General features: G+C 36.6%; 1 protein-coding gene across 1 annotated transcript in view; it reads right to left on the minus strand.

Annotated features, from left to right (window-relative positions):
• The window catches only part of TTC27 (tetratricopeptide repeat domain 27), an 83,470-nt gene that overhangs the window by 48,123 nt on the left and 9,918 nt on the right, over positions 1-25,429 (minus strand). The window contains exons 6-9 of the mRNA XM_026695524.2: positions 21,428-21,592; positions 13,990-14,126; positions 12,449-12,561; positions 11,488-11,554 (exon numbers count right to left, since the gene is read on the minus strand). Of these exons, the coding sequence (XP_026551309.2) occupies positions 11,488-11,554; positions 12,449-12,561; positions 13,990-14,126; positions 21,428-21,592 (482 nt within the window). The remainder of the gene's footprint in view (positions 1-11,487; positions 11,555-12,448; positions 12,562-13,989; positions 14,127-21,427; positions 21,593-25,429) is intronic.

Consider the following 25,429-nt stretch of genomic DNA (forward strand, 5'->3'; position numbering starts at 1 on the left):
CACTACACATATTTTATTTCTCAGTTAACTAGTATAGAAACCAGACCAGTGATGGTGAACCTTTTTGTTTTGGTGTGCTCGCACTCACAATGCAATGTGCCCCGCCCCCCCATGCACGTGCACGCAATCCCGACACTCCTTTACCTGCACTGTGTATGCACATGCCTCCCAGCTAATTTTCAGCCCTTTTAAGGCCTTTTTTCGCCTCCCAGAGACTCGAAAGAAGCCTCTGCAGCCTTTGGAGGCCAAAAAACGGGCCTGTTTTTTGGCCTCCAAATACCGGAAGTGACAAATTGGAAGTGATGAAATGGGCCTGTTTTTCGGCCTCCAAAGGCTGCAGAGACTTCTCTCAAGCCTCTGGGAAGCTGAAAAAGGCCTCAAACAGGCTGAAAACCAGCTGGGAGGTGTGTGTATGTGCAGTGCAGGTAAGTTTGGTTGGGGCTCGTGTGCCCAAATAAACGGCTCAGCATGCTACTTCGCCATCACGGAACTAGACTATTAAGAATGGACAGATTTGACCAGTTTTCAATATTTACATATCTATTTAATCAAATATTTACTTAATCAAAAGGGATATGCAAGTAGCCTTTTTACATAAAAAACAGCCTGCTTAACTGTTTTGCTTTAAAAATGGTTTTTAGTAATGAATTAAGTATAAAACAAGACTTTCCTGTTTCATTTCAACTGGAAGAGAGTCATGCTGTTCACATGTACCTCATTCCAAAAGTATCATTTATTCTCTGTGGTGCTGAAAACTCTTTCAATTGTGTTTGAAGCACTGTCCTTATACTTAATTAGGTGTTTAGATTGGACTAAGTCCTAAAACCAGGCACGTATATAACATTCCATACCACATAATAATACATTAGTATGTATTTCTGAGCGCCTCATCTCAATGTCCATAAATCAGAAATTTGGATTATTATGAAAAGGGCTTAGCTTCTCAGTGTCAGTGTTCAGGGAATTTCAGATAATAGCTGGCAGCGCTGCAACATCTGATAGAATGCCATTCAAGTACTAATGTAAGATTTATCCCTTTCTGAATTTACTGATAAAATAATGAAGCTATGCATTTAGAAAGAAAATGTTATCATATTAAAACTATTAAAATTAAGTGGCATTTTCTGAAATATAGACAGAAGGTTTTCGTTGTGTGCCTTGCAGACAGTCAACTGGAAAAATCTACATACATATGCATTCCAAAGAAATCAGCCATGTTTCATGATCAATCTCTACTTGTAAACTTTTAGTCCAAGACATATCTCCTCCTTGCATTTATAATTATTTATCATAATTTTATCCCATTCACTCATCAAAGGGGGACCTGCATGATAGGGTTTCTATGGGTTTCTAATAGGGGAGAGTGTCAGTTTATTTAAAAGGTTGGCAGACATATTTGAGATAAGATGGCAGTAGTACCTAAGGAAATTGTGAGACCAAGGAACAGAACTAAAGGGAGATCATAGGAATAACAAAGGCATTTTAGGCCTTCGAAGCTATATTTTTCTGATAGCACATTATGGGCACCAACACAAAATGGCTATGCTGGATGAGGCCATTCACAAAATATATATTTATTGGAAGGCAACCCAGAAAGGTGTTTTGCTGCCACTCTTCAGATTCTAGTTTCTATTTTGCTTACCTTAATAATGTCTTATTTAAGTTCTGGGCAGACTAGCCTTACAAATGAAACCGTCCAGGTCTGCAATTATGATTTATAACATGATAGTTTCCATACACGTTTTTGTTTTTATTTTTTTATTGTCAAAAGTAAAGTTTTCCTTTAACCACTTCTGATGAATCCATTTTTAAATCCATGTACTTTTCTTGGTGGCAATACTAAACAAGTCTATAAATTCAGTAGAAAGTACTTTCTTCCTTAGTAAGACACAAACTGAATACAATGACTAGTTCCACACAAAACATGTACTCCTTACTGTATATAACTCTACCGTCTTATTGTGACCTACATATAAGAGATGCTAGTTTCCAAGCCAATAGCAGTAGAATTTGCATAGGAAATTCAGGGCTTTTCAGGAAACTGCCAAGAAAAGCCCTCAAACAGCATAATAATGTTGTCACTATTTAAATCTAATTTCATACTAGAACATTGTGGCTTTAGGCTTCCTAATATAACTATAGCTCTGTTCAGTCTTCCCATCACTACCACAAGAATCTATTAAATTCAAATAGTACCTCAATATTATTCTTCCAACACCAATTTCAAGAGGCTTAAGTATTAAGTCACTACCCCACCTCTACCCCCACCAAGTGTGATGCTAGAAACGGCTGTGTTTATGGTATTTTACAAACTATCCATAACCAATGGAGTTTTTCTGACATAAAGCAAGTTTTATCTTTTCATTTTCATAGCTTCTATCACTAAGATTTAACACTGACTTGATGGCCCATAATAAATCAATTCCTTATCTGGCATGTCCTGTTTTCCCCACATTTGACATTTTCTGTCTCTAGTATTAGAAGGATTAGAAATGTATGCGATAATGGAAATTTAGGCTAACGACCTTTTTCCTCCTTCATTTGTTTACGTGTGGGATAAAGTTCTTAATTTTAATTTTGCGCTAAATTATTTCCCATGTTGACAGCAGTCATTGTCCACTCGCTAAAGTAAAATACATAAATCTGCTATTTCACACAGTAGCTCCAGCAAAATATTCCTTGTTTCAGTGATGCTCGGTAATAGTACAGATAATGGAATTCAAGATGAAGTTAGGAAGATGAATTAATACTTTGTGGACCCATCATCATATCCATTAGTCAGTTTAAAAAAATCTCAATATGAAGAAATATATTCCCCTAGATGAACTTTATGTACATTTTTCTTGATTACTGAAATAATTGAGTATTTGATGGATGAAAGACCACCAATGGTAATTTGGTAAAATAATAAATATGTGACTCAGTCTCATGTATCCTGGTGAGATGTCAATTTTCAAGACAGGACATATAAGCTTATAGTTTCACAGCAGGCTAGGTAAACTAAGACGAAACACTGAAAAACAGACATGTTATAGAACAAACTGTTTCTGTATTCTAAAATCATATGCCAGATCAAACACCAATCTGTTGTAATCCTGCTTTTGTGCCATAAAAAACTCAGTCTTCATGACCAAATGACTCACAGAAGATACAGCTGGCCAAAGACATGCAAGGGAGACAATCTCTTTGGGCACTCACCACTCAGTTGTTAACAAGGCTGCCAGAAAAAATAGCACTGAGATGGAAAAAGAAAAGAAAGAGGGAGGAAACTAAAAGTTTCATTTGAGGAGCTCTTATTTCACATACCAAAATGTTCTACTGCTAAGGTTTGTAGAGTATAAAACTGCCACTTTTTTTTTACTGGCACATCATATAGAACAAAATATAACAAAGATGAAGGAAATAAAGCATAAAGCAACAGAATGCAAAGATAATCCCTCCTTCATAAAATTTACTATCATAGAACACTTTATATTAACAATCCATGTTATATCAATTTTGCAGGGAATAGATTGTTATATTTTCTGAATAATTATTAATTCACAAAGAAATATAATATATAGTTTATCTTGCCAACCTAGAATAATTGACTTATTTACATCTGAATTTTATTGCAAAAGAACTTCCACAGATTATTCTACTTTAAACAGTATTAATATCTCCTTTTAATTGAGCTTGATTCATGGATGTATAATTTTCTCTGCAAGAAGACAAAAATGATTGCCATCATCTTTTTTAAGCAACTATCCTACTAGTCTAATTGTAGTAGACTAGTAAGATAGATTGGTATTTCCTAGTCATGTCCCGCTTAAAGAACAACAAAGTTCTTTTTTTTTTTTGTTTTATATAAAATTTGATTTTTCAAAATCAAGCCAATATCCGTAGATGCTACTACTTAGGCAGTATATTATGTCAGGGTAAATAAAATGCTTATGGCAAGCTCTTTCATAACAGCACTAAAAACTAATTTGTTCATAGTCTGTGGAGTCAACCTTAAACCTTTTTCCTTCTATCTTGCCTATAATAAATAATTCAAGCTTCAAAGCCAGAGCCATGGGGGAAATTATGAGATGTGTAGATCAGATGAGGTACAGAGGTGAGAAAAAGGATGAAATGACCTTTCTCCTTTCTTTATGTCAACATGTTCTAAGTAAGAAATAAGGATAAACAAGAGTGGAATGCTTTACCATCTGGTTCACCTTCAAACCAGACAGTATTCTATCATTTTTGACAGTATGCCACTTCCTTGATCAAATTAATCCTGTTTTTCCAATTTTGTAATGTTTTCTTGGTTTCCTCCAAACAAATGGAGGAAAGCAGCAAAAGATGGACAGAAAAATTCTTTCAGTGTAGGATAGTTAAATGTTTCTTTTGTAACTTGAAAATATTGGATGAGCAAATATTTGCAACTTGTAATATGAAAGAGAGAATTTATCCAAAACAGCAGCTTTCCTCCCCTCCTCTACGGTCTAATGCTTTAGAAACTGCAGAAAAGGCTAATATTAATTAATCTGCATTTCTGCATTTTCACTTATAGCCGATTTGAGCTAACCCCTTTATTAGCTCAGAGGTTCCCAAAGCAAGCTATTTTTGAAGTGCAGGGCAACTGTAAAAATAGCTGTGATGGTGATAGTGGTATTTCTCGTGTTGTCAAAGTCTATCTGGTAAGCCTGTCCTTGAATGTGCCTTATGTTGGTTTTAAACTGTGGCCAAAAGAACAACCCTGTATAGTCCAAGAATTTCAGCATCTTTCAGAAAATCTGAGTCAGGTAGGTAGACTGTACTTCTGAAGCTATAATCCCAAATATTTGTAAAGCAGAGCTTGGGAAAGAGCTTACTCTTGAACATGAACGTAATTCTAGAAAGTCTCCATTGAGAAATTTTATTATTAAGAGCTGTGGTGGTGCTGTGATTAGAATGCACTACTGCAGGCTGCTTCTGCTGACTGCCAGCAATCTGGCAGTTCGATTTTCACCGGCTCAAGGTTGACTCAGCCTTCCATCTTTCTGAGGTAGGTAAAATGAGGACCCAGATTGTTGGAGCCAATATGCTGACCCTGTAAACCAGTTAGAGAGGGCTGTAAAGCACAGTGAAGTGGTATATAAGTTTAAGTGCTATTGTTATTATTTGAGAATATTTGTGTACAATTGAAGCAGGAAATGGGTATATAGGTAGTCCTCAGTTAATGACAGTAATAGGGATTGGAATTTTCATCACTAAGCAATGTGATTGCAAAGTGTGATGACACATCACTGTTACTGAGTGAGGATCTGGGTTGTTAAACGAGTTCCAGATGCCTTGGAAGCAGGCCATGTGCCTTGGAAGTATGCCAGCAGGTAGGCAGGTAAGCCAGAATGCATGAGTACAACAGAGGTGGCTGATGCCAGGCAGGAAGGCATGCAAACAACTTATTGTAATGACTTGCAACCTTTCCTGCTGGCTTCCCCATTGACTTTTCTTGTGTGAAACTGGTAGGTAAAGTTGCAAATGCCATATCACTGTGGAACACTGTAATTAACCTAAGTGTGAGCCAATTGCCTAGTGCCCAAACTGCAACAATGTGACCACCGGAGAGTTGCAACAGCCAAACCTTTGAGGACCAATTATAAGTCTCCTTTTTCAGTGCTGTCATATCTTAGAACAGTCCCTGAATGGTCTGGTACTATAGTAGATAAAATTTATCTATCATGATACCGACCATTTTTTAAAAAAAGAAACTGATTTAATTTTTTTAGAATGTTGTAGTTCTGCTGGGATTTTTGATTGCTTTAAGTCACCAAGAACAACTATAGAGACACTACAGATGATACAAATATTTTAAAGAAGAGTCAAAATTACATCGTACTCTGTAAATACTGAACACCCTGTTTTCAAGTAAAGGCATTCAATACATTAACACAAATGCATATTTTAAAATGCAATGGGTTCCAAAAATATACTGCACTCCTTGATCAGGAATTTCTGAGATGAAAGATGATTATTAGGACTCTGACCTAAAATGCCAATGCTAAGATTACTTCAAAGTATTGGGAAATATCTCCTTTCTTGAGAATAACTATATTTAAGCAGATATCTGATGAATGTATGACAACCATCTAACCAGCCTGCAGATTTAAGAATCCACATGTAGGCTGAGAAGATGCCTGCTCACACATACACATAACAATATGTTGATACAGGAGAGGAGGTCAAACATGACATTAACTTCGTTGACCAATACTCCTTCCATATTTAGGGGTGGTTTTTTTTTAATAAACCAAGCAAATAACGACTGACAAATGTTGAAGAAGCTCTTGACAAAAAGTTGTCTCAGGGTTTGAAGTTTTAACTCTACTTTAGCGGCTGAGACAAATGTTCAGAACTGCATTAAGAATTAGAAAATTCACTGAAAGCTATGACACTTTAAAACTATTTTCTCTATTTTTTATCATAAAACACATTCAAATAATAAATATTCAGTATTAAACCTATCAATAAATTTGGCCCGCTCTTAGCAACCTGTAAACCATGCATACCTAAAACTTTGGAAATGAAGCAGTTCAAGTGATACTGTACAGTACTATTTTTAAAAAAACAATCAGCCACTAGATGGTAGACTAAACTCTTCCTGTTGCTTTCTTTATAGTCTATTTGCCCCAACAAAGAAGATGAACGACTTCCAGAAAATCCAGAACAAGTGGCAGAACATTACTTCAAAACTGCCCTTCGGCCACTTAATGCGCATAGTGATTATAGTTCTTCCCTGTTGAATGCCCCAATAGCAGTGCTCAAATCTAAAAGACTTGAGGTACAAAATTCAACTAAGTCTTCTTAAATCCAGATTGTTAATTAGGCCTTCTTAGTATAATAAGGTGTAGCATATCTGGGAAGAAGGGATTCATATGTTCTGGAGACGGTCTTGGTTGTATCTCCTGAGGTAATGAGGGCCAGACGGTGATGGAACAGCTTCTTATCTGCTGAGTTCCTTATGATATTTTCTTTATCTATTTCACAAATAGTCTAAATACAAATCCTGGACTAATAAAAGCAGTGGTGGGATTCAATATTTTTTACTACGGGTTCTGTGGGCATGGCTTGGTGGGCATGGCAGGGGAAGGATACTGCAAAATCTCCATTCCCTCCCCATTCCTGGGGGAAGGTTACTGCAAAATTCCATTCCCTCCCTACCCCACTCCCTGCTCCGTTCTCCTGTGCAGGGCAACAAAAGAAGACCCAGCCAATTAGATGGGACTCAGGAGACAGAGAATAGATGGGGGCAGGGGCAGTCAGAGGTGGTATTCCGAACTACTCAAAATTTCCGCTACCGGTTCTCTGAATTACTTAAAATTTCTGCTACCAGTTCTCCAGAACTGGTCAGAACCTGCTGAATACCACCTCTGAATAAAAGGATAACAAGAGAATAGCTAGAAAGTCAAAGAGAAATTCTTGACTTAGGAGTTCTTCAGAAAAATTAAATCCATCTTCCTCAGTCTCCTGCTACCCATTTTCTTAGACTTCAACCTCTACTTTCTGGAAAGAATGTAGCCAGGGAAGCCTGCTCTATGTATTTCTGGATTTCAGTCATGAAAATAAACTATTTTTAATGGAGAATTTTTGAAAATAGGGATAGTCCTCAACTTAAGACTGCTCACTTAGAGACCATTCAAAGTTACAAAAGACCCCTTAAAAGGATCTTACGATCATATTTCAAATATTCAATGGCTGCACACACACACAGTCATGTGATCGCATTTGGGGTACCTGGCAACCAGCTCACCTTTACAGCTGTTTGCCGCATCCTGTGGTTGAATGAGTATGATTTTTGACATTTTTGCTAAATTCATTTCCAGTTTCCAGAAAAAAATAATCCAATAAATAAGAGATTCATTTAATGGTCACCATGTTCATTAAACTACTACTGTGTTCACTTAACAACTGATAAATTCGCTTAACAACTATCAGAAAAAGTTGTAAAACCCATTTAATCACCACAACACTTAACTGCAGCTCAATTATTGTTTTCAGTTAAGAACTATCTGTCATATAATCTAACATATTAGATAAATACTTACATTAATTTTAATTTATTTATAATATATTTTATTATTTTCTTGGAAACCCCAAAAAATGAAACGAGCTAAAATTTGTATCATCAACCTTGCATCACTTATAAAATGGATCTGGAAGCATGTCAAAGTGATCCAAGGAAACACTTTGTGAAGGCATGGACTATATTTTACTGACCAGAATAGTTTTAATTCAGCAGTTGTTGATCAGTCCCTATTTTATATCATAATTTGTACTCTTGGCAAGCACGGATTCAAGAGCTGAACTGCAGTAAGTTATTCAAAACAATTGTATGAGAAGACAATTACCAAAACCATAAAATTATGTTATCATAGTCAATACAGTAGAAATGCAGCCTGAAACACTTTCAATATTCAATCATTATTCTTACTTTCCCATTCTCATACAATATTCAACTGTTTGCCCCAAAGTCCATTGTATTACTTTAGATAACCTTCAATGTGCCAGACAGCCTGTTTCTATCTGTGTAACCCATAACAACTCACAAAGCACAAAAAGTTGTTTGTATAAGGGAAGAAGGCGGAGCCTCTTCGCTGATGGACCATAGATCACGACTCTCTGCGGCTATGGTCCGTGCTCTTTCGTTGGAGAGCCCCGATCATTACGATTAGGGGCTGAAGCTGCCTTGGAGGGGCGACCGAGTAAGGGGAAGCCGCAAGCCAGGTTGAGGGGAGCCACATCTCCCCCCCTGGGCTTGGTCTTTTTCCCTCTGAAGATGACTGCAGAGGTGGTTTAAAATGGCCTCCCCAAAGAGGAGGACTCAGCTGGATTAAGATTTGTGCAGGAGGGAAGAAAGAGGTGGATAACATCGGAACCGGGACAACTGGGCAATACAACTAAACAAAAGTACCCCGGGATTAAGGTAACATGGAATTTTTAAGAAAAGAAAAGTGAGCGGCGAAATTACAAAGGGACAGGGGGGGAAAAAAGAAAATATTTTTGACAGCTAAGTGGGGCTTCAAACCGGGAAAGGAAGAAGCTGGAACTAAAGATTTAATTAAATGGGACTAAAATATTTTGGGAATAAACAGGCATAAAATAAAGCTGGACTTAAGATGGTCAAAAAATAATAATAATAAAGTTTACAAATTGGAGACTGGACTGTGCTGGAATATTGAGGTTCAAAAAACCCTAAATAAAAAAATAGGGAGAAAAGGTGAAGACTTTGTATAATGGAGAGTGCTACCTTTTGACAAAAACTTGAGCTCAAACAAAAGGGAAAGCATCCTGTTTCTGAATAAACTTGTGTGGATATAACATTAAAGAAATATTGAAACAAAGTAAGAATCTTAGAAAGTGAAAGCAGAACCAGAATAAAGAAAAAAGCAAGGAAAGACTGACTGTGGGATTAACTGATGTTTTTGGTATAGACCCTCGGCTGGAATAACTGAGAACTTTAGAAAATTGAAAGAAGGAAAGTAAAAGTGTTTTTTTTTTGTGGACTTTAATGATCATAAAATATAAGAGTGTGTAATGATGATATCTCTTCAGGAATTAAAAATGGAACTTAAAAATATGAGAGAATTACTCCAGGAAAGAGGCGAATCACTTTGCTCTGTGTTAGAAAAAATGGAAATGGTGATTGAAGAACAAGAAGAAGAGCTTCAGAGGAGGAGGAGTCGATTCAAGGAGAAGACATTTTAAATAGACAATTAACACAAAGAACACTACAAAGAAGTGGGAAAAGAAGGAAGGTTAACAAGTTGAGATTTAAGAAGGCAATCAAAAGGGGGAATACCTGTGAAGTCAGGAAAGGCAGAAAGACCCAGCAGAAAAGGGGAAAGGAAAATATTAAGAAAGAGAGGGATATAAACTGGAATGAGAAAAGATATGGGGAAAAGAGGGGGAGGACAAGCAGTAAGAAACAGGTGCATGAAATAAAGAAATATGGAAATAGTAAAATGTTGAAAAGAAATTGTTTTTTCAGAGATAATGGCTGATGAATTAAAAAGGGGATTCTGCAGGGTGACAAGGGGTAATAAGAATATTTCTGCAATTAAAAATATTTAGAAAATAGGGTAATATAGATACTGATAACTCTTATTAAAAATCAAGGGGGGAAAATATGCTGCAGAATCCAAAGGAAAAGATGTAATGATTATTATTGTAACTTCTTAAAAATAATGGTTTATTGGGAATCAAGATGAGGGAATAAAGGTATATTTTAATCATTGAGATGTCACACTCAAAACAGTAAAAGGGGGGAAACCTATACTTGCTTTTTTTTTAGTGTTAAAATTTGTATTAATCTAGAATTTATAAAAAGAATGTGTAATGGAAAGGGAATAAGACAGACTAAAGAACCAACTAAATTAATAAGTTAATATAGACTATTAAAAGCAAGGAGAGACATTGGTAACTTATTATTATTATTATTAGGCAAACACATATTGTTTATCTTTATTTTTAAAATAAATATTAAAGGATTATATTTGAAATAATTGAAATGAAACAAAAAGATGTTTCGATTGAGATTAATGAAAGAGGCTAGAATTAATGTGTTTGTTTCTCTTCTTACTGAAAATTTGGAATGGAAAAGATAATAATAGAATTAAGTATGCATATATGAATGTATAATTGCTGTCATATTTGTATGTAAAGGTGATGACCCGGAAATATGTTGTCCACTAAAAAGCTATTTTTGTTTTTAATGTGAAAAACTGAATAAAATTTGTTTTAAAAAAAGTTGTTTGTATAAGGTAAGGGATAATAAAACAACTATTTCACTTAAAGTCATCTTAAACCAGTTTAATGAAATACACGTAGCAGAAATATGGCATTTATGGCAGTAACACAATTTAAGTTCTATCAGAAATATCAAATAGAAGCATTTTTCATTATATATGTTGGGGACACTGTTGATACTATTCTAGTTACTAAATCTCCGAAAGAATATTATGAATTTGGAGAAGATGCAGAAAAGGGCACCTCCCGTCATTAGGACTAAAGCAACTCTTGCTATGAAGACAAATGGGGGCACAACTGAAGTATGTGAAATTATACGGAAGATTTAGAAGAGATTAAATCAAACAAACTTCTTCATAGGAAGTAAAGCAGTCATGTAGAGTATGTTACTGTAAGATTTTCTGGGACCAAAAAGAGGGCAAGACAAATTTATTCAGAATAAGGCTATCAATATATTATCTCTAGGGATAAAGGCAGCAAGCCTCTTAATATTAATTGCTAGAAAATATGAATAGAAGGGAAGTAGCACACACATATCCTTTCTGTGGACTTTCTATTTGCACCTGGATAGGATCCAGAAAATGGATTAGGTAGGTCTTTGCTTCTTTCTATATAATATTCTCCATGTACATAAACGCTCCTTCTCTGAGAAACAGCAGGCAACTCAACATGTGATCCATTCAATAAACATATATGACAACATTTTTAAAAGAAAAAAATCGAGCAGTTACTTACTGATGTAAAAGCAAGCAGCTCCTCTTCTGTGAGTTTATGGACAGGATTGTTTTTCTGAAAGTCTATACTGTAAATAAAAAAAGAATACATTTTATTCATGTAGCTTTCTGAAATTCCAAACATTCAGTTCTATTCAGTGAAACATTTAGGAAAGAACGTGTGTATGTGTGTGTGCGTGCGTGCGTGCTAATATTAAGCTTGCAATCCTTGCAGATGGTTAATTAGAGGCTCAAATCATATAACAAAGCTACCAAAACTAATTTATTTGTTTAGTTTTGTTCCTGCTATCTTGCCTTTCCTCCAGAAATTCAAGGTAGTATAAATAGCACTCCCATTTTTCCCATATCAGACACAAGTCACCTGGTAAAACATCCATAGAAATAGTTGTCTTGAACCTAGATTTCATTTTTCCCACATCAGACACAAGTCACTTGGTGAAACATCCATAGATGAACCTAGATTTCATTGCTCTTACCATAATAACTTGTGCACAATACTACATTGACAAAATATGTGCAAACTCTCAAAATATCATCTTTTATACATGATTGTTAAAGATCTGAATCTCCTATTTGTCTCTTCAAAAATAGGCCATTATGTATTCCTTGTTCCAATCATTCTGAATTCAGAGCAGCATCTAACATAAGTGAATGATTTCACTTCCTCCCATATTTGATGGTTTCAACATCAGCTTCTTCCCTCAAACCACACACATGGACGTACGCAACAGCTTCTTCCCTCAAACCACACACATGGACGTACCCAACATTTTTACATTATTTATCATCACATAATTTAAGAGATTTTAGAGAACTCAAAAGCTGATACACGTGTTTGCTTGCCCAATAGAGATATTACTTTGATGTGTGTTTTTAGCCTTTTCTTAAAACCAGCCTGGGTACTTTTGCTTTTCCTCTATAACTGGGCACTGACAATGATGGGACCAAGTTTATTATCTTACCAAATGCCAAGGATTACAGCAAGTTCTTCTGCACAGAGGTCAGGCATCTGGTTCTGATGAGATTTTTCAAACTTTATTTCATTTAGTACGGTGTCATCATCTAAAGCATAATTCTGTGGGGAAATATACACAAGTAATAAATTACATCTAAAGTTGTTCATCTGTTTGGAAGTTGCAGTAATAACATAAAAAAATATCTTGAACAGCAGCATTTGATTTTAGCTTTGCCAGGAACATAAATTCTCCTCTTGACTAAGCTACAGAGAAGGATTCGCTTGGCTAGCACAACAGCAACTGTGTTGAAAATGATTTAAGCAAGAACTAGGAGAACTGACAGAACACCAGGGCTGTGGCTAAAGAATAAAAAGTTCCTTGAAGAAACAGAATAGTTTGGAAATATATTCCAGTTAGCGGTCTTCAAACTATACTCCAGAAAGCCTGAGTTTTCTTGAAAACCTATGAAGAATTTCTCTTGAGAAAGATCCTATTGCCACAAATAAACTTTATTGGAAGGCCCTTTACCACATTTTTCTTTTGTAATATATATCTGTCCCTCCTTTAAATATGTAGCAACTGTGTGCACAATAATTATTAGAAATTCGGCAGGGGATAGATACTTGGGATTTTTCTTTCCATTTGTGACCTTGATGAATAGAGTTCTTCTGAAGTAGAAATCTGTATTGAAAGGAAATCTTGACTGGGGACTTACTTGAATGGAGGTTGGTTTAAGATGCCTGATACATGTATATGATTGTTGATTTAACTGTCCATTTCACAAGAAGAGTTCTCCACTCCTCTACTCGTTGCAGAATACCTTATGCCACCAGACTTGAAATTCTAGACTTAGAAAACCTACAACTACACCACCTTCGGTCTGATTAAGTATAATACATAAAATTATATATTGCAATGTCCTACCTGTCAATGAATACTTCAGCTTCAACCATAACAATACAAGAGCACACAATAGATACAAACTCAAGGTAAACCGCACAAACTTGATTGCCAGAAATACGACTTCAGCAACAGAGTGGTCATTGTCTGGAATACTCTACTCTATGTGGTTTCCTCTCCAAATCCCAAAAACTTTAACCTTAGACTGTCTACTATTGACCTCACCCCTTTCCTAAGAGGTCTGTAGGGGGCGTGCATAAGCGCACCAACGTGCCTACCGTCCCTGTCCTATTGTTTCTTTTATTTTTCTTATATGTATCAATTTCATGTATTCATAATTATGTTTATACTTATACCTGTTATCTTATAATTGCTTGACAAAATAAAATAAATAAATAAAAAATAAAATTTTAATGACATGTAAATCACTTAGAATTTTTGAGTGAGAGGGGATAGAAACAGATGCAAACACATTCATACTTATTTCCAGGTGCAGAGCAGACTTATCTCACAGACAATTAAGTAGTAGTTAATTGAAGGATGGGGAAAACTGTACTTGAAGGTGTACAAATAGCTCACAGAACAAATGACAACCCACACAAAGGCAGAGCCTTCTAAAATATAGTGTTTTTGTTTCATTTAAATACCTTAGTTAAATCTTCTAATGGAGTAGGTGCTGGACTAAGTTCTCGGTAAGGAAGGAGGATGTTATCTTTCCTCTGAACATCGAGTATCAGTTGGGCTACATATTTTTCCTGAAATCTCGTTCTTTTTCCTAGAGCACCTGCAAAAACCCATTAGAACAAAACAGAAATTCATCATGAGTACAAAATATATGGATTTGAGATATGCCTTTTATCTACGCAGAATTATATGGTGTTCTCTGAGGGCTTGTGATCAAAGAACTTTACTTTTTCCAACGTATTAAAGACAATAACGCATGCCTTAATTTTGAAACACTTTAAATGCTAACAGAAACTTACATTGTAAGGTAATAACTGGAGTGAAAATAACTTAAAACCATTTTGAATTCCAGGATGTGAGATGATGATGATGATGATGATGATAAAGATAGCAAATCAAATTTAAACAAATCAAAAAATGCATGAAGACAACTTACCTTTCTTTGGGCTTCAGATTAAAACTGTTCATTATGCATGGAAAGCTGGACCAGTTTTTAGATCTACATTAACTTCACTAAATAAACTCTAATAAGGCATGATAACCATTGTGGTCTAAGTAGTTCATACAGGGGTGCAGAATCCTAGGTTCAAATTTCCATTTGGCCACAAAGCTTCCTGTGTGACATTCGAGGCTCTGTTTCTTAGATTATTCTACCTCTCAGGGTTGTTATCAGTGGTGGGATTCTAATTTTTTACTACTGGTTCTGTGGGCGTGGCTTGATGGTCGTGGTGTGGCTTGGTGGTGTGGCAGGGGAAGGATACTACAAAATCTCCATTCCCTCCCCACTCCTGGGGAAAGGTTACTGAAAAATCTCCATTCCCTCTCCACCCCACTAACCTGCTTCCCAGCTCCGTTCTCCTGTGCAGGGCAACAAAAGAAGACCCAGACAATCAGCTGGGACTCGGGAGGCAGAGAATAGATGGGAACAGGGACAGGCAGAGGTGGTATTTGATGGTTCTCCAAACTACTCAAAATTTCCACTACTGGTTCTCCAGAACTGGTCAGAGCCTGCTGAATACCACCTCTGGTTGTTATGATGATAAAATTGAGAGGCCTTACCCCTGTGTACCACCTTAAATTCATTGAGAAATGGTAGGATTAGAACAATAACAATTAATAGATAAAACATGAACTGTGTGTATAGAGGTCAGCTGCTCACATTCAACCATATGTAATGTATTATAGAATGTTTAATCCAACAAATCATAGGAAAAGATAAAAGGAAGCCTACATATCATCTAGCTCAGTGGTTCTTAACCTTTTTGAAAGAATTGCCCCCTTGAGCCACTGAGGAAGTCATCACCGCCCCCCCCACTCCCCCAACATAACCTCACAATCACAACACAGGGAAATAATTCTTCAATTTATTCAAACACGTTTTTGTTTTCTTTAAAATTGTCATCAGGACATATCGATGCAAATAATTTATTTCCAGTCTTTTTCCCATAGCGCGCATGAAGATGAGGGATGCGTATTCACATATGTATGGCGTTCTGTACTGAAGCCAGCTGGAGGAACATTTTAAAACATAGTTCAATCCACTAACAGCGAGCGATCTGATGTTTTTGTATGACAGATTTACAGTGGTTCACTGTACGTAAAAAGTCTCAAAAGTGTCCCCAAAACTTCTCGCTCCATCGCCCCCATATTGCCCCCCTTCCGTTCCTTTGCCCCTGCATCGGCCCTTTTCATTCCATCGCCCCCCTGAAAAATGAAATCACCCCCCGGGGGGGGGGGGCAATATCACCCAGGTTAAGAACCACTGATCTAGCCTGACAAAACATTGGCTCTTAGAGCTTCTTAATCAGCAAAAGAATGGCATATACACAGAGACATAAAAAATAGTTCAGTTAATATATCATTAGTTTTATTTATTGTCATAGAATAAAGAGTCAAATCAGTAATGAGGCGCTTTCAGAAGATAGGGAGCTTTGTGCTCAAAAAAAACCTGTATGTAGCTTTTTGTGTCAGAGAAGCTCCAGTTTTGACAGAAAAGGTTCCATAAAAATAGGTAGAAATCTATCTCTCTCTCTCTCCCTCCCTCCCGCCCTTCTGTAATAGGCGACTACTCCCGTGCCACTAAATAAATGTTTTCTCTCCATCTTCTTGCAGCTATTTTGTGAGAATACTCGCAATAAGCTCTCGACATTCCAAATATGCCTACAGACTAAAATGGTTGAGAATCCTTACAGAGCATTTACTTCCATTTATTAAAGAGGATGTAAAGATCAAACTTATTCTAATACTACCTAAATCACTATATTTTAAAATTCAACTATTGTGATTGTTCCACAAATATCAACATCCATGATATATGATTCAATTTTACAGTTTAAACACACTGGAAACACTGCTCGGAATAATGGCAGATCTATCTTATTTAGCTTCAGGTTCAGCAAATAAGCTACTATAAATATCAACAAATCACCAGTAGATATATTAGAAGAAGAAAATATTTCATGGGGATATCAGAAATAACCATAATAAATGCAACACAAGAGAGTAGAGTCTATGCAAAATTATCTGCTTTTCCCACAATAAACAAAAGAAGATAGATTTCATGTGATCGTCTACAGATGTGTTACATTAAAAACTCCTTATTTCTATAATACATTAGCTCTTTTATACTGGAGCCAATCACATCTCAAAATTCCTCCAGATGTAATTTCATATTCAAGGTAAGTTGGAAAAGGTGCCAGAAAATAACAACTTCTCCACATGTCTATGCAAGTTTGAGAATTCCAGGCATATTGCTAAAGCAACTTTGCTATTTTGTTGGTAGTGACTGGGTGAAAAAACTATTTTCACAGAATCATTAAACTGGAAGGAGCCTCAGAGATCAAGTCCAATTTCTAATGTAAAATCAGCTAAATCATTTCAAATATGACTTTCTACCCCTCTTTAAAAACCTCCATTAAAGGGAGGCAACTTTTTCCACTATAAAAGCTATAGATGCAATTTACATAGACTTCTGCAAAGCCTTTGATTCAGTGGTACTTCTTAAAAAAGCTCTCCTCTGCTATAGCGGAACCCCTAAGCATTGTACAGTATATGATATATCATTCAGAACCAGCTCCTTACCAAACCTATGGTCCTTAGCTACGATCATCCCTATCTTCAAAAAAGGTGACCCCAGCCTGGTTGAAAACTACAGACCGATCTCACTGTGTTGTGTCACATTCAAAGACATGGAATCAATCATTAACCAATTCATCACTCTCCACTTAAGAGTCAAACAACCTACTCTCCAAAAAACAATTTGGTTTCAGGAAAAAATTGTCCTGCAACCTTCAACTCCTACACTGCAAAAACATATGGATTACTCTACTTGACCAGGGTAAAGCTATAGACGCAATTTATGTAGACTTCTGCAAAACCTTTGATTCAGTGGTCCATGACAAACTACTGTTAAAACTAAACTCTTATGGCATTTCCGGATCCCTTTGTAAGTGGATTACTGCATTTCTGTCAAACAGGCAACAAATCATAAAAATAGGGAGTGCTATATAAAATCCTGCTCCAGTTAACAGTGGTGTCCCCCAAGGCAGCATTCTAGGATCCATTCTTTATACTCTATATAAATGACCTTTGCAATCACCTTATAAGCAACTGTGTCCTCTTTGCGGATGACGTAAAACCATTCACCACCACTGACAATGCTACTGTCCTTCAAAGCTATCTTGATTATGTGTGTGAATGGTCAAACAACTGGCAACTCCAAATCTCAACCAACAAATGTTCTGTCCTACATATTGGTAATAAAAATCAGTATACCAAATACAAGCTAGGAGGATATGACCTCATTGATGATCCTCACTCTGTCAAGTTCTCATATCAAATGACCTAAGCACCAGAGCTGGCTGGAAGAAATGACAAGAGAACAGATCGAATTCAAACCAGAGTCCTTTCTGTTAGGGATTCTTTGATAAACAAATATCAAAAAAAGTGAAATATATAATAATACACATTTTGACAGCAGCCAGATTGGCTTTTGCACAATGTTGGAAGCAGCCTCATGTTCCATTAGAGGAGATGATTATTCAAAAAATTTCAAGCTGTGCAGAAATGGACAAATTAACTTTGGCATTAAAAAATAAAGACACTTTAATATACCACAACAGCTGGAACTGCTGGTACAAATGGATAAACCAAAGATAGACTTCACACTAAAAGGCAAAAGAGGATCCATAACAGTGATATATGTAAGGATTAGGTGTGTGTATATGGCATAAAATAAGGATAAAAAAGAGGTCTTACAAACTGTTGAAGATGAGAATGTTTTTAATTGTTTTCTATTTTTTTCTTTCTATTTTCTTCTTCCTTTCTTCTTTTTCTCTCTTTCATTTATGTATGCGTTGTTGGTTTGTTTTAATTGTAAAATCAATAAAAAAAATTTTTTTTAAAAAAAGAATTGTAAATCTAATCTTATGAAGCTTCTCTTCCAGAAATATCGAATTGATAACTAGAGCATACAAAACTTTTGCCAGACCAATACTCGAATACTGGATCATCAGTCTGAAATCTGCACTGCATATCAGACATATTAATGCATATTAATACAATCAAGCGAGTCCAGAAGTATTTCACGAGAAGACACTCCTCTGCTTGCAACAGAATACCCTATATCTGCAGGCTTGAGATTTGGGGCTTGGACAACCTTGAACTACGCCACTTATGGTTAGACTTAAGCATAGCACACAAAATTATCTGCTAAACTGTCCTACCAGTCAATGACGACTTCAGCTTCAACCACAACAATATAAGATAACACAACAGACACAAACTCAATGTAAACCGCTTCAAATGTGATTTGCAGAAAATACGACTTTAGCAACAGAGTGGTCAATGCCTGGAATCCACTACCTGATTCTGTTGTTACATCCTCTAACCACCACCCCTTTAACCTCAAACTAACCACTATTGACCTCACCCCATTCCTAAGAGGTCTGTAAGGGGTATGCCTAAGTGCACCATTGTGCCTATCGTCCCTGTCCTATTGTCCCCATTTATTCATACCTATTTCCTGTATTCTTACTCATGTTTATACTTATACTTATTATCTTGTAAGTGATTGACAAATCAAATAAATAAAATAAAAATAAATATCCAACCTAAATCTATCCAGCTTTAATCCATTTGTTCTGATTGTGGCAGAGAACACAATCAGAACAACTCCAGCTCCTCCATTATTGTTTCAATATCTCAAAAGTACTGTCACATCTCCCCTTAATCTTCTTTTCTGCAGGCTAAACACACCCATCTTCTTTGTTTTCAGCCCCCTCACCAACTTAATAATCCTCCTCTAAATGTACTCTAGTTTGTCAAATATTCTTTTTAGATTGTAGTATCCAGAACTGAACTATTCAAAATGGGCCATGAACAAGACAAAGTACAATGGGACAATTACTTTCCTGTCACCTGGGCACTATGTTAATACATTGTAATCTACTAGAATGTGATTACTTATGAACAGCTAAAGCTATTCTTCTTCCAGGTAGCTTTAAAATAGAACTCTGTTAGAAGAGAATGGAATTCATTTAGTTGGAGTAATAAACCATGAATCCTCTATTCTCTGCCAAATTAAGGTCAATTGACAACACAAGGATAGCCCTGCCAAGAAAGCCTGGTGGGACAGGCTGTATGCAATGCAGGAGGTGAATCAGGTACAAACTGGAACCAATGACAAATCTTCTATGGATGAGATTGTGGAGAGCTCTTCAAACGAAGATTCAAGTCTCAGAACTTGCATAGGTAAGGGGAAAACACTTACTTGTTCCCCTGAGACTTAATTCTCTAGCCTTCCAACTCTGTCTTCTAGTTAATGGGATGTATTGGTAGCATGTTGTCATAGTTTCTCTTGTGCATGCTAACACTTTCCATTCTCCTATCTTTTTTCCCTGTGGCTGCACCCTGTGGCTACATATTCTTTCTCTTTCTTGTAAAAGAAACTTTTTGGCTATTATCCTTAATGCTGTTTTCCTTCAGGCAGCTCTAAAGTGCAGAATGGCTGTCAATGGCCAAATGCAATGCACACAATTATGTATCCACACTTTTCAAAACTCTCACATCAGAACATACAACATTATCAGCATCATGTGAAGCAATCTGGGTGTGACACGGGAGGGCAGAATCTTGCTGTGTTCAATTTGGTCTCTAAGATTTAATTTGGTTTTCAAGGGTTTTTGAGGCTACAGACTGCAGGTAAGTGTCTGGAATATTATTCAAAAGGTGTTTTTCACAATAGCATTCCTCTTCTCCAGGTCTACTAGAAATATGCAATGCACGTTATATTGCTCTTATAACAGGGTATTTGTCCTGCATGTCAGTGAAGATAAATGGCTTAAACTGGGTTATGGGGGACTTCATTAAACTGATTAACCTTTGGAAAAATACCAAGAAAGAACAGATTATGTATAGATATGTTTTATTATGGTGCTGGAATTTTCATAATATATACTGAGTTCAAGCAAAGAGAGTGGGGAAAAATAGAAAATCTGCCATTTTGAAGTCACAATAACATATATAAAATTATGTGTGTTACATTCCAAACAAAGGGTTGGATAGTTCGCTTCCATTAATGAAAGAAGCCCGGGATTCAGCAAAAGCTTCTGTAAGTGTAAGGTGGATTTTCTGCTTTCTCTGCCTTCCGTTCTATTACACAGCATGATTAAACAGGTGGTACGGAGATCTAAAAACTCTTTTCCTGAATGAGATTATATTCAGTCTCTCTTAAGTGAATCTGTTCAGCTTTAAGGTTCTGCAAACATCTGAGACAGAGATTCAAGGGAAGACTTTCCTTGCCAAGAGGTCAGCTAGCTGTGTCTTTTAACAACCTTCCCCTCAACAACATTTAAACACATTTAAATTGGATCATGAGCCAAGAAACTATATGCAAATTGATTGCTATAAATTGTTTTTATTAATTTTTGCAACACTTATGTCTATTTTGATTTTATTATATTTGCCTTTCATTAATGTTTTATTGGTGTATTGGTCCATCTTTTGGTGAAGGATAGATGCAAATTTAGCAAATCAATACAGGAGGGATGGAGAAATGCCATTTCCTATTACAGAATTCACATAGCCACAAAATTTATTCCAAAGTGTTTCCAAGACACATTTGAGAGAGCATACGGGGGAAGATAGCAATAGAAAATCCTCCTGCATTTATAAAAGACTTCAGACTTCCACAGATTTTCAGAATTTTACTGCAATTTTAGTAAACTGTTGAAACTAATCTAGAATTTTAATGAAGAGAATTTCTTAGAGCCACACCAAAAGTATTATAGAGACTGTTGCCCTCTTCAGTGTTTTGCCATTTTCTTTCTTTTGTAAATTTTCAAGCGATGCAGCACAGTTAGGGTTAAAGATTAATATTCAAGAACTTGGAAAAGAACATACCTGTCAACTCAATCTGTAACTTAGTTATGTCTTTAGCTGCAAGGAAATGTTCTTTCGCATTTTTATACTCATAATAATTCAAAAATGTGTAAGCACATTCGAGATGAAATTGAACAGCAAGATGCCAACATTCATCATCGTTGAATAAAGTCTCAATTTCAGAAACTGGAAAAAAGGAAAAGAAAAATTAAGAAACAGAATGTGAAGAAAAAATAACAAAAAGCAGAAAAATACATACCAGATTTACTACTCCCTAGGCAAATAAACTAAGTTTAAATTGAAAGCGGACCTGTTTCATCTGCATTTTCATACACCAATGTTTTAACTACAAACTTCCCAGTTTGGCAACCTCCAAAACTCTTGTGAAAGATGATACATAAATATCCAAGAGCCTCCCCGCCCCCAGGGACACGGACACGGACACGGACACATACACACACTTCATTTTCTGTTTTAACTTTTGATGGTCAGCATTTATAAGACTATAAAGCTGTGATGGTGAACCTATGGCACGCGTGCCGGAAGTGGCACGCAAAGCCATTTCTGCTAGCACGCAAGCCGTCACCTGGGACTGATCCACTGCGCATGTGCGCGTGCCTCCTGCCAGCCAGCTGATTGTTGGGTATCTGCTGCACAAGCATGGGGAAGCCGGGGCGCAGTGGGGCTTGCGCATGCTTGTACAGAGGCGTGTGGTGCATGCGGGGGGCGCGCGCATGCATGCACAGAGGCATGCAGTATGCACAGGGGAGGGTCACGTGTGTATGTGTGGGGGGACGGGGATGTCACACACTCATTGCATTATTGGTGCAGGCACACGCGCCCACAGGCATGCACACACTTTCTGCACACGACGACGAAAAGGTTAGCCAGCACTGCTATAAAGTCTGAAATCGCTTTAGGACCTGCTAAGGCCTAGTTTGCATACCGTCTTATTCAAATCCATACTCCATTTTTCTGTATAACTTTAAATATTTGAGTAGATGACACTTAACACTTAGCTATATTTCTATCTGTCTCCTTCCAATACATATACGTATATATATATTATATTTTTGCTTAAGGGCAAAAAAAATTATCTTATGAGAGATGGAGACCCTTATTTGTTGAGACCAAAACCAGTGGCTAAGATACTTGGCAGTTGGTCTGAATTTGGTCTTCTAAACCTGGTTTCAGAAAATGATAAACACCATTAACCTCAGAGCAAATATTAATCTAGGAAACAATTCTGAGCATTGAAGAGACCAATATATCAGTGGTAAAATATAATTATAAGCAAAGGTGAAACATAAGGGAGAAAAACTGAAGGGAGAGAAAAAGAGAATCTGTTCAACATATGTAATATTCCAAATGTCAATCTTAATCAATAACTGAAAACTTCTTCATTGCTCTATTGGACAAAAAAAACCCGGCAACCTTGAAAAAAAGCATTATTTTCCTGCATAGAGTTTTTTCTTCAAACCCACATGCAATCATTTGTACCAGAAGCAGTATTTAAAAAAAAAAAAAAAAGGTCTTAAGAATGAAACACTTGACATAAAGTTCACATCTCTAAGATGAAAAAAGGCTTATTTTTAGATCAATTTAAAAGAGTGGATGAATTACAGGCATATATTCATCTCCAAATAATCTGTTTTCCCAGAAGTAAAGCAATTTATTTTTAAAACATTTCATAAATATTTGGTCAAGGACACAGACAAGATAAAGAGTAATACAATCTTATTGTAGTCAGAGAACATGTGGTTTTATATCTGTTTTCAAATCTAAAGGGAAGCTGGATGGGTATGCGCGCACATATCTTCACACACCAGCTGGATAGTGTAGTGGTTAGAGCACCAGTCTTTGATGCAGGAGACAGGTTCAAATCCTGGGTGGCACCTACCTTGGCAGTAAGTGCCTTGCTAAGAACCCCTAACATTTTGCCTAAGAGTGACCTGAACTAAGAGAATCATGCTGTCTCAGTCACCACCCAGATTAACAAGACCTGCATCAGACCTTCAGAAAATAGGACAATCTGACAATAAGTGGGCTACTGAAACAAACCATACATGGACTAGTCACTAGACAAAGGAATCTAGAATTGTTAGAATTAGCATTCTATGTATATTCCACAACAGTAAAACTCTAATGAGAGAGGGGATATATGAAACATATGAGGAAAGGATGGAAGGCCTCCAAACACCCTAATGGTGAGACAGCTAGTTAATCATTGCTTCAAAATAGTGAAGAGCAAACTCTTCTCACAATTTGAGATTGACCAACTATACATATACAAAACTTACAGTTTTGTAAGACAAACTAACTACAGCCAACCCTCAAAACAGATTACCAAGACTCAGGGGAGAACTACCATCAGACAGTATGCTAGAAGATGCCAACAGAGCCCCACTGTAACTCAAACCACTGAAGTGGTATAGGCTACTGTAGCTGTAACCGTAGAGATGCTTGGCTATACAATCAAGAAAGATAGTACATAACATCCCTGGAAAATGAGGTTACAGGTGAAAATTAAAGCAACTCAGAAAGTAATTGCTCAACTTGTAGAACTACAGAAAGGTGTGAAAATCACCTACTGAAAAAATATAAGGACCCGACTCCATCTAGAGTCCTAGAGACTGCTAAAGAAAGACTGGTTACCAAACTAAGGAGATACACCAGAGAAGCAGAGGTCAATAAGATAAATGCCCTGATCTCCAAAGAACCAGCCAAGCTATACTTCCAACTGCAGCACAACAACACAGTAGCAGCAAAGTCACCAATAGCAGAAACTGAACAGTACTGGAAGAACATATGGAAGAAAGAGAAGACACATAATACCAGTCAGAGTGGCTGCAGGACCTGAAAGCAGATCATATCAATCTCCCAGAAGGGAACCACTCACAATCAGAGTAACAGACATCCAACAGCAGATCAAGAACATGAAAACTGGGCAGCACCTGGGCTGAACATAATCCATATATATCTACTAGTAAAAGAAACTAACGGTGGTGCATTAATACCTAGCAGCACAGATGAGCCAGCTACTAGCAGCAAGCTCCCACCCAGATAGGCTAACAGATCTCCACAAGGGAACTACCAGGTGACAACCAGGCTCCCCACAACATGGGAAGTCCTATCAGGCATCATAATCATCAAGTCACAGGACCATACAGATCAGTACATGAGCACAGAATGGCATTGGGGAGCAATATCAGAGGTTCAAAACATCAATTGCTCAGAGATAAAGTGTCATCCAAGACTCGAGGTCTAGACAGACCAATCTGCGAGCAGCCTGGATTGACCTTAGGAAAAGCCTTTAATTCAATGAATAGTGGAGCCAGCGGAGAGGCTTCAAGAGATCCCAGGACCAACATCAGAGCTCTCCAGAAGAGTGCAGTGTATAGCTAAGATACTGCACAGAACCGTCAAATTCCAGGCTTCTAGTAGACTAGAGGACCCAAGATTGAGGAAGACACATACTACACACAGGGTGAGAAGGGATTTACTTATTTATTGAAAAAGAGAGAGAACAAAAACTGGATGTTTATATCTAAAATGTATAAAAGAATTATAATTTTGCACTCATGAACTGAATGACAGATCTATTAAATATTTTCTATTTATGAAACAAGTGTTGTTTCATGTTTTTAAAATGAAAGTCATAGTGCAATGATGTACTTTCTATAAAAAGATGCTAAGTATACATTATAAAGTATAATGTATTATCTTGCAAACCTAATTTGCCTGATTTCCTAATTTGCCTTCATAGAAGCATTAGTCAGCATTACTACATCTTAGTTTAAATCAAGATTAATATTATTTTGTAAGAAGAAAAATAAACAAGTACATTATTTTAAGTGGCAGCATCTTATTTTTTTTAAAGTCCCAATTTTTAGTTTATCATCCTACAAGCAGAACATAAGGAGAATATATTTCCTACCCATATAATGAGGCCACACAGAGTCTTTTATCAACTGTTTAAGAATTACCAAAATCCAATCTTTTTTAATATTTCATTGATTAATT

The sequence above is a fragment of the Pseudonaja textilis genome, chromosome 1 (assembly GCF_049901715.1).
Source record: "Pseudonaja textilis isolate UNSWEBS1 chromosome 1, rPseTex1.2, whole genome shotgun sequence".
Taxonomy (NCBI): Eukaryota; Metazoa; Chordata; class Lepidosauria; order Squamata; family Elapidae; genus Pseudonaja; species Pseudonaja textilis.